Source organism: Uloborus diversus, chromosome 6 (assembly GCF_026930045.1).
Source record: "Uloborus diversus isolate 005 chromosome 6, Udiv.v.3.1, whole genome shotgun sequence".
In the NCBI taxonomy this organism is placed as follows: Eukaryota; Metazoa; Arthropoda; class Arachnida; order Araneae; family Uloboridae; genus Uloborus; species Uloborus diversus.
Genome location: NC_072736.1, coordinates 111,849,479 through 111,859,849, shown reverse-complemented (window position 1 = coordinate 111,859,849; position 10,371 = coordinate 111,849,479). Strand labels below are relative to the sequence as shown.

Here is a 10,371-nt window from a genome sequence, read left to right as displayed (position 1 = left end):
TCTGCCAACATCTTACGTTACTAACTTCAGTTCTTCTGCGGTTGAATAATTGTTTGAGTTATTATTTTTATTTTTCCGTAAATATAAATTGCTTCTCTGCTTGACTGACAAGTTTACAATCACTACTTTTCCAACAATTTTTAACCATCAAAAGTAAGCATTTGGTTTTTTCCTCCAAATTTCCTTATTTTTATACTAAATGTGTTTAAATATATATATATATATATATATATATATATATATATATATATATATATATATATATATATATATATATATATATATATATATATATATATATATATATATATTGTTACAAATCCTGTAAATAGTAATTATTGTAGTAACGTAACCTGTAAATAGTTTCCCGTAATGAATATACAACCCCTTAACATATGGCTAAAGTATACGACCCCCTATTTCTTTTTTTGTTCATTGATAAAATTTGATAACGGTCTACTATTTTCCAGAAGTGTTTGGAATATTTGAGAGATTTCTTTCGTTGTGTATATAAACCGTTACGCTGGATAAAGAGTTTAGTTTCGATTGAGAATTTGTACTGAGAGTGTGTATTAGCTCTGTTTATAGCGAGGCATTTCGCTGTGTTGTTTTCGTATTTGGAAGTAAATACGTTAGTAACCGTTGAGTTTACGGTGTTGAGTAATATTTGTTTAATTGCTGATGATTATTTTAGCAGTTGTTAACGATTTCTCCTGTACATAGTGTAAATAAAGCTCCTGTGTTTTTATCAAGAACTGTGTCTTCATTTCAAGAAAGTGGAAGTCGCATCGAATCCGTTACAATTGGCGCCCAACGTGGGGCTACTTCAGGACTTTCGTGCAGTAAGTGTGACTTTGGACATTTTTTCATAAAGACTTTTTAAATTTGGACTTTATTTTTATGGTGATTACTCGCGCAATGGATGAACAATTAAAACAACTGCTTGATGCAATCAACTCTGTGAAAAATGATATGGCGGCTAAACAAGAACAATTAAAAAATGATATGGCGGCTAATCAAGAACAATTAAAAAATGATATGGCGGCTGATCAAGAACAATTAAAAAATGATATGGCAGCTAATCAAGAACAATGGAAAAGTGATTTAATGGTGCTGAAAAATGATTTAGCTTCTAACCAAGAGGAAATTAAAAACGACCTTACTTCGGTAAAGACTGTGATGGAAAATAAATTAAATGAGATAGAGCATCGAGTTGATGCTTTTAATGAAAAATTTGAAACAGTAGAAAACCGTATCGCAACAGTTGAGAATCATGTGGATGAGAAAATTAAAAACATGGAAAGGATATTGGCGACCGCGGAAAGCAGCTCTCTACAGTTTGGCGCTCCCTCATCGGTTGCTCGACCGTCCATTAAACTTGCCACATTTGATGGGAAAACTTCGTGGCAGGTTTACAAAACTCAGTTCATGATAGTGGCGGAAGCAAACGGATGGGACTCTGCTACCAAGGCCTGTCATCTTGCAGCATCCCTGAGAGGTGACGCAGCGGACATTCTTCAGACCCTTCCGGACAGCCAGCGCCTGGATTTCGCCGCCCTCACATCTGCGTTGGAGCTTCGCTTCGGTGAGAAGTGCCAGAAAGATTTCAGCCGACTCCAGTTGAAGTCCCGTTTCCAGAAAACCGGGGAAACCCTGCAAGAGCTAGCGGCGGACGTCGAGAGACTGTCGCATCTTGCTTTTTGCGACTGTCCTGCGGATGTTCGAGACAACCTGGCACTCAACTACTTCATCGACGGAGTTCGGAATCCTGAGATCCAGAAGGCCCTCCGAATGGCGAATATAAACGACCTGAAATCCGCTTTGGTATATGCAATGAGACACGAGGCCGCCCAAGAAGCAACCCGTGTGGATCGCCATTTAATCCGGACTCAGGAAGCTGATGAGTCTGATTCCAGGTCGTCCCATCTCGCTGGACTTGAGAGACAACTCGGTGACTTGGCAAGACATCTGAACAGCATAACAGCTCAAAAGAAACAAGAGCAGAAGTGCTGGAAATGCGGTAGTGAAGGGCACCTGCGAAGGAGTTGTCCAGCTCGCCAAGCTACTTGAGGGAAAGAAATCACCTCCACCAGAGCTCTGCAGATTTCCTCTACTAGTACTGGCAGTATTGGACTTTTCATTTACGCCCATGTAAATGGGAATCCTTGCAAACTGATTGTCGACACTGGAGCCAATGTGACAATCGTTAGGACAGATGTGGGTCGTGAATTTGGATTGAAACTGTTGTGGACGCCGCCCTGCGTTACCCTCCAAACTGTGACCGGTGACAAGATCGAGATTGAAGGTAAAGTGAACTTAGAAATTGTGTTTGGAAATGCCACTTACCATCATACGGCATTCGTTGCTGCTATCACAGACCCCTTCATTCTCGGATTGGACTTTTTAAAGAAGTATGACTTCAACCTCGACTTCAAGACTAATGAGCTGCACTCGATGAGAGAAGACATAGCCGTTTTCCCCGCAGAAAGTGATGTAAAATCCGCTCATCAAATAATAGCCCAAACAGATTTATCGATTCCCTCAAGGTCAGAATTATTAATACCTGGCTCCATTGAAGAAAGCAATAGTTTTCGATTTGGACTCATTGAATACCCTAACCTAAGCAATAGCCTAAAAGGAGTGCTGGTAGCATCTACGCTTGTGGACCTTTCTATGGATGTAATTCCTGTGAGAGTCGCCAACGTGAGTGAAAGGCCAAGGAATATCCGAAAAGGTGAAGTGCTGGCAACTTCTACTCCAGTAAATTGCATCATTAGAAGAATCAATTCCCCTGCGACTGTGTCTTCTGAGTCCTTGACATCAAAGTTAATTGGGAGTGCGCCGTTATCGAATGATCAAAGAACTGCTGTGGAACAATTGGTGGACGACTTCAAGCATCTGTTTTCATCTACATCGGAGGATGTGGGCCGGACGAATTTAACGCAGCATAGGATCTATACTGGAGAACACTCCCCTATTAAACAGCATCCAAGACGACTACCGTTTGCCAAGAAGGAAGAGGTTGAGACCCTCCTGAAAGAAATGCAAGGAGAATGATGTCATCGAACCCTCGTCCAGTCCTTGGGCCTCTCCCATCGTCTTGGTCCGAAAGAAAGATGGCTCCACTAGATTTTGTGCCGATTACCGACGGTTGAATGAAATCACCAAGAAAGACAGTTACCCTCTTCCACGGATAGACGACACCTTGGACACTCTTTCCGGACACAAGTGGTTTTCGACCCTGGACTTGAAGAGCGGCTACTGGCAGGTTGAGATACACCCTGATGACCGAGAGAAGACAGCGTTTACAACTGGACAAGGCTTATGGCAGTTTAAAGTGATGCCCTTCGGCCTCTGCAATGCACCAGCTACGTTCGAGCGTCTTATGGAGACAGTGTTAAGAGGACTCTCTTACGAATCCTGTCTGGTCTACTTAGACGATATCATCATCGTGGGACGCAGTTTCGAAGAACATCTGGCAAATCTTAGGAAGGTGCTGCAAAAGCTTAAGGAAGCCCATCTGAAGTTAAGCCCGTCCAAATGTAATTTGTTCCGCCGGGAAGTGAACTACCTTGGTCACATCATCTCTTCTGAAGGTGTACAAACCGATCCAGAAAAGGTATCTGCGGTCAAGAGTTGGAGTCGTCCCGAAAACATCCATCAGCTGCGAAGTTTCCTGGGGCTCTGCACGTACTACAGGAAGTTTGTAAAGGGTTTTTCCAACATTGCACGACCTTTGCACAAGCTGACGGAGAGCAAGCAAAAGTTTGAATGGTCCAAAGAATGCGAAGATGCTTTTCTACGACTGAAGGAGGCTTTAACATCAACGCCTATCCTCGCCTATCCTCAGCCTGAAAAATCCTTCATCCTGGACACTGATGCGAGTAACGAGGTTATCGGAGCTGTTTTATCCCAAGAAATTGACGGAAATGAACATGTCATCGCTTACTGGAGCAAATGCTTATCAAAGTCGGAGCGAAATTACTGCGTCACCAGAAAGGAGTTACTGGCCATAGTGAAAGCTATAGAACACTTCCATCATTACCTCTACGGACGAAAATTTCTGCTTCGGACAGATCATGCATCGTTAACTTGGCTTTTGAACTTCAAGAATCCAGAAGGCCAGATAGCCAGGTGGATACAGCGGCTCCAGGAATATGACATGGAGATCAAGCACCGAAAAGGGTTGTCTCACGGTAATGCAGACGCTTTATCAAGGAGACCCTGTCCTGAGAACTGCAATTATTGTTCCCGAATCGAGAAACAGTATGGAACGACTAGCCCTACCGCCTATCAGGTGACAGTGACTCCAATATCATCAGAACCTGATCCATGGAGTGACGTCCAAGTTCGAAAAGATCAACTTGAAGACCCCGACATAAAACCAATTTTGGAGTTCATGGAAAGTGACAGTCGGCGCCCTAGCTGGCAGGACGTTTCCATCTTCAGCACTGCAACAAAAAGATACTGGGCTTTATGGAACTCACTCCATTTACGGAACGGCGTACTGTACCGAAAATGGGAATCTGATGATGGCAAAACGTCTAGGTGGCAGTTACTACTTCCCCGATCAAGGATTTCAGATGTTCTGAAAGAAATACATAGTAGTGCGACTGGAGGACATTTTGGTGTCTTGAAAACCCTCAATAAAGTTCGGGAGCGCTTCTTCTGGAGCAAGGCGAAGGATGACGTGGAGAAGTGGTGCCATTCTTGTGACGCCTGTGCTGCTCGTAAAGGACCGAAGAAAAGAAGCAGAGGGAAGCTTCATCTGTACAACGTTGGAGCTCCTTTCGAACGAATTGGGATCGACATCCTGGGTCCTCTACCAAGAACTGCTGATGGGAACAAATACTTTCTTGTTTCCATCGACTATTTCACCAAATGGCCCGAAGCGTATCCCATTCCAGATCAAGAAGCTACCACCGTAGCAGAGACTCTAGTTCAACATTGGATCTCGAGATATGGAACACCTTTGCAGATTCATTCCGATCAAGGGAGGAATTTCATCTCTGCTGTGTTTAAGGGCCTATGTCAAATTTTCGGAATTGAGAAAACTAGGACTACACCACTACACCCACTATCGGACGGCATGGTGGAGAGATTTAACCGCACAATCCTGAACAATCTCTCGCTTATGGTATCCAGAAATCAACAGGATTGGGACAAGAAGCTACCTTTGTTCCTGCTGGCCTACCGCAGTGCTGTCCACGAGACTACCGGATTTGCCCCATCTCAGATGCTCTTCGGACGAGACCTTCGGCTACCTTGTGATCTCGTCTTCGGTCGTCCTCCGGATGCGCCTGCATCGCCTGAGGAGTACATCCAGGATCTCCAGGCCCGGTTGGAAGACGTTCATAACTTCGCACGAGAGCGAATCAACATCGCGGCGGAGAAGATAAAGACCCGATACGACACAAGGTCTACTGGACATGAATTCAACGAAGGCGACAAGGTTTGGTTATGGAATCCCATCCGACGGAAAGGTCTTTCACCCAAATTGCAGTCGCATTGGGATGGACCCTACAAAGTCCTTAACCGACTGAATGACGTCGTAGTGAGGATCCAAAAATCACCTAATGCAAAACCTAGTGTTGTACATTATGATCGGTTAGCCCCATACTATGGCCATAGTTCATGAGTATTACGTAAACAACCATGGTTGATAACATAAAAGTTGTAGATAATTTTTGCTTTTAATGTTTAGTAATATTTCTTGTTATTATTGTGTTTTCTGTATCTGTTAGTTATTAATTAATGTGTATATTTGTAAACTTGTGATAGAAGTTTGGCACCCTTTCTGGGGATTGTACTGCCCGGGACGTGCAGTCCTAAGGAATGGCGCAATGTTACAAATCCTGTAAATAGTAATTATTGTAGTAACGTAACCTGTAAATAGTTTCCCGTAATGAATATACAACCCCTTAACATATGGCTAAAGTATACGATCCCCTATTTCTTTTTTTGTTCATTGATAAAATTTGATAACGGTCTACTATTTTCCAGAAGTGTTTGGAATATTTGAGAGATTTCTTTCGGTGTGTATATAAACCGTTACGCTGGATAAAGAGTTTAGTTTCGATTGAGAATTTGTACTGAGAGTGTGTATTAGCTCTGTTTATAGCGAGGCATTTCGCTGTGTTGTTTTCATATTTGGAAGTAAATACGTGTGTAACCGTTGAGTTTACGGTGTTGAGTGATATTTGCTTAATTGCTGATGATTATTTTAGCAGTTGTTAACGATTTCTCCTGTACATAGTGTAAATAAAGCTCCTGTGTTTTTATCAAGAACTGTGTCTTCATTTCAAGAAAGTGGAAGTCGCATCGAATCCGTTACAATATATATATATATATATATATATATATATATATATATATATATATATATATATATATATATATATATATATATATATATGGTTTGTATTTTTGATAATACACCAACAGGTTATAAATTAAACAAGAAGTTCCGACCAGAACTAAGCGAGCCTACTTTCCTGCATAGCATAATCGACATTCTAGTATCTAATCGATATTCCCTAAATTATTTAAGACTTAATTATGTCAGACATACCTTTTTAACATTTTACCCTGATTTCTAAAAACATACCTCGCAATAAAAAAAAAAAACTAAAGTAGTAGCACTTTTTACAGCACGTAGTTAATGTATACTTTTCGAAAAAAAAGGAAAAAAAAAGGGAAAATAATTAACAATAAAAAGATCAAAAACTGCATTAAAAAACAGAACAAAACTCTTAGCATCCAGCCAGGTATTCATTTAAATCTTGACGTCTTGAATTCCAATTATGTTTTTCGTAATCCATTGCAATTTGCAGCAAATTGAAATATAAGTCAACACCGTTGAGTTTCTATTTTCTGCAAATGGAATGGAAAAGAATTTCGCCCACCCGTCATATTATGACTGGTAATTTTCTAGCTTAAGTAATACGAGGAATATCCAATAAAAAAAATAAATGGCAATTGGACGCGGTAATAAAGATGTCATATTTATTATACCCGTACACTTATCATAAATAATACATTTACAGTGCATACCATTATGGTATTTTTATCAATCTTCAGTGGTGGGAATTAGTAATCTGGAAATTTTGTATTTAGATGAAGTCTTGCTATTTGGTTGAGCTACATAAGTGTTTTCTTAAAAAAGAAAAAAAAAAAAAAACGCGATTTTCCACAAGAAAACCCGTTGTTTAATGTAAAATGTTCTTGAGCCAAGTCTTGAATGAACACAAACTATTTGTAACCATAACGACGAAATAATTTTTCGCTTTAAAAAATAAATAATAATAAAATTTTCACTTAAATAATTTTTCTTCATCCATACCAAAAAAAAAAATCTGCAGAGATCTTTCTGTTAAAACATAAGACTGGATTTTTTTTTTTTTATTTCCCGCAGTCAAAAATAGAATGAATTAAAACTTTGGAATGAAAAAACTAAAAACAAATCATATCATCAATCATTGGCTGTGTTCACATTAAACTACCGGTTGACCGTGGTTGGTTGATCGCATGACAACTAATGACGTCAGTGGGTTGTTCCCCATCCAATGCTCAATCGAACGCTTTTGGTTAATAATAACGCTAATACTTGCGCAGACGAATAAGGTACAGGTGAAAAATATTTATTATTTGTAGAAAATGTCACGTGGTTCAATCAACCAATCAGACAGCTTAAATTGCGGTCGACCGGTGGATCTGCCGGCAAAGCTATTGGAACGACTTCGGCAACTACCAATTAACCAGTAAAGCTCGACTACGAAAAGAAGGCGGATGACCTTGAAGCAAAAACAACATTTGTATCACTTGTAATAGGTTGTTTGTTATTATTTTGAAATAGATAGGATTAGCGAGACTATGCCTCTTACTATTCAATGCTTTCTGGCAGACTCTACCTATTACAAATGACACAACTGATGTTTCACTTCAAGGTTCATCCGCCTTCTTTTCGTGGTCAAGCTTTAGCTCTATTGGAGCGCTACTGGTTAGTCGCCGGTAACAGCGGTCGACCGGTGGCTCTATATTACACTCTATTATTATACCGGTGGCGGAACGTAGCCATTATTTCACAGTAAAGAAAACAGGACTGCAAACTCGGAATTATTCATTCTACCTTGATTCCGCAGTTCTCTCAGTGATTGCGCAGTCAGAGTCGGAGGCCATAAAATTCCTAGAGTCGAAGTCAGTGGTGGTGTCGGAGCTTTTCCCTCTGGAGTCGGAGCCCGACTGATTTTAGGATGAAGGACTCGCAATCGGGAGTACACAGCTTTACATTTCCTTGTGTCGGAGTAGGTCATTTCCGCCCCAAGCCTGTATTTGTGTCAAAGCTGCGGAGCCCGAGTCGGTCTGATTTTGGGTACAGGTGTCGGAGTCGAATGCCTTAAAATTCTTCGCCGGAAGTTGGTCATTATTTTAAAACCGAGTACACAGCTCTGGCAGAAACATTTGCGCTTTAATTTCACTTTATTTAAATTCAGTAGTATTTACCCCTTACTTTATTGCCAATATTAAGTTTACGGAATACAGTATTTTGGGTTTTATTCATAAGCTTTTTTTCCCCATTTCTTGAAACTAAAAATTAAGAATATATTCAGAATCGAAAAAGTAAGTTTATGAATCGGAGAAAACACAACCTGGAATAGGAAACGTTTAAGTATCTTAGCTACTTGAAAACTAACAGAAGAAAAGAACAGTAAATACGATCATATTCTTAGGGACGCAAGTTCTGTTACGAACATTACTTAGATATCTTTTAGCAAGCTTTTTATAAATGGACTCAAAGTGGGCGGATAGTCTATATCAATTGCAACAGCACAAGATAGTTAAAATCTGCACTGAGAAGCTCCTGTGAGGAATATGTCTTAATAGCATGATTAACAAGAGCATTAAAAGCAGAATATTTTTGATTAGGTGGATGACACAATAGTCTATAAGGAAGTAAAGAAACAGCAAAAGGTCTGCGATAAACAGTAGTTTTAAAACCGGACTCAGTTCAAGAAACGAGAACATCGAGAAAGGGAAGGTAATTATTTTATTTTAATTCACACGAGAATTGAATATGAGGATCAATAGGGTTTAAAATAAGTAAAGCCTCACCAACGCTAAGATGATTATGGTTCAGAAGAACAAAACAGTCATCAACATAGCAAACCTAAAATTGAAACTCTTTTTAACGATATTTTAAAGATGCATTATGCCTTCTTTCATACATTTTTACCTTAGTTTCTCGTAAAAATAAGAGAAAGAAGAAAAAAGCATGAAAGAAGGTTTAATGCATCTTAAAACTATCGTTAAAAAAAAAAAGAAAAAAAAAAAAAGAAAAAGGTCGAAATGAATAAAATAATTGAATTAATATCAAAAAACTTAAAATTGGAAAGTAGGATATTTATATAAGGACAATGTGTGTCGGTCGGTCTGTGTGTCTATCGGTCCGTCTGTCTGTCTGTCCCACCTTAATAACTTTTGATGGAATAGTGAATAGTCTGATTCAAATAAACTTCTTTTTTGTTCGAAAGGGCTCGAAGATGACATCTCATTCCCATACTTCACTTTTGGATTTGAACAATTTTTGGTTCACCTTGGAACAGTTCAAAAAAACATGCCGTTTTTCTTGGTACCAGGAGTGTGCAGGCAGGACTATCGGGTTACAAAGATTGATGAAGCTAGAATAAAATTCTAAAGGAGTCAACGGGCTTCTATGCAACGAGATTGTCGGCTACCAAAAGGACTTGAACCTCACGAGGGAGGTCCTAAAGTCCATGGCTGGCAAGTCCAAGCACACCTTCCCCGTCATTTGCTTAGCCATCCTCGACAGATACCCCAGAAACTACGACCCGAAACTAGCAGAACCTTTCTTCCAAATGCGCGAAGAACTTCTAACAGAATTCAATGAACATCTTGGCGACGATGGAATCTTCCTTTATACAACCTATCCGGATGTAGCCCCATACCACATGGAAATGTTCTTCAGGCCGTTCAGTGTGGGCTACTGCATCATATTCAACATTCTGGGCTTGACAGTGACGCAGTGTCCCGTGGGCCTTGGGTCTAAAGGAATGCCTTTGGGCAAGTAGTGGGGTCCAGGACAGAGACAGACTAACAATTGCAGCAGCGCGTGAATTAGGGAAAGCTTTTGGTGGCTGGGTGAGTCCATGCGACATTAGAAAATCGTTTATCAAGTTAACGGAAGTTGTATAAATCTCTATATGTACGTCTAATAAGACCAAAAGCAATATTTTTTCCTCTTCAATAAAACCCCGCTGTTGGATAGTTATTCAGAACACTTTTTTAAAAAAAATTATTCCGATGTGAAAAAGTTTTTGTTTTACTATTTAATATAAAAAAAGTAAGCCAGAG

General features: G+C 39.8%; 1 protein-coding gene across 1 annotated transcript; it reads left to right on the top strand.

Annotated features, from left to right (window-relative positions):
• Positions 1–9,773: 9,773 nt before the first annotated feature.
• LOC129224926 (fatty-acid amide hydrolase 2-like) lies at positions 9,774–10,088 on the top strand. Its single transcript, XM_054859473.1, has one exon. The coding sequence runs from the start codon at positions 9,774–9,776 to the stop codon at positions 10,086–10,088; it is 315 nt and encodes a 104-aa protein (XP_054715448.1).
• The last annotated feature ends 283 nt before the right edge of the window (positions 10,089–10,371 follow it).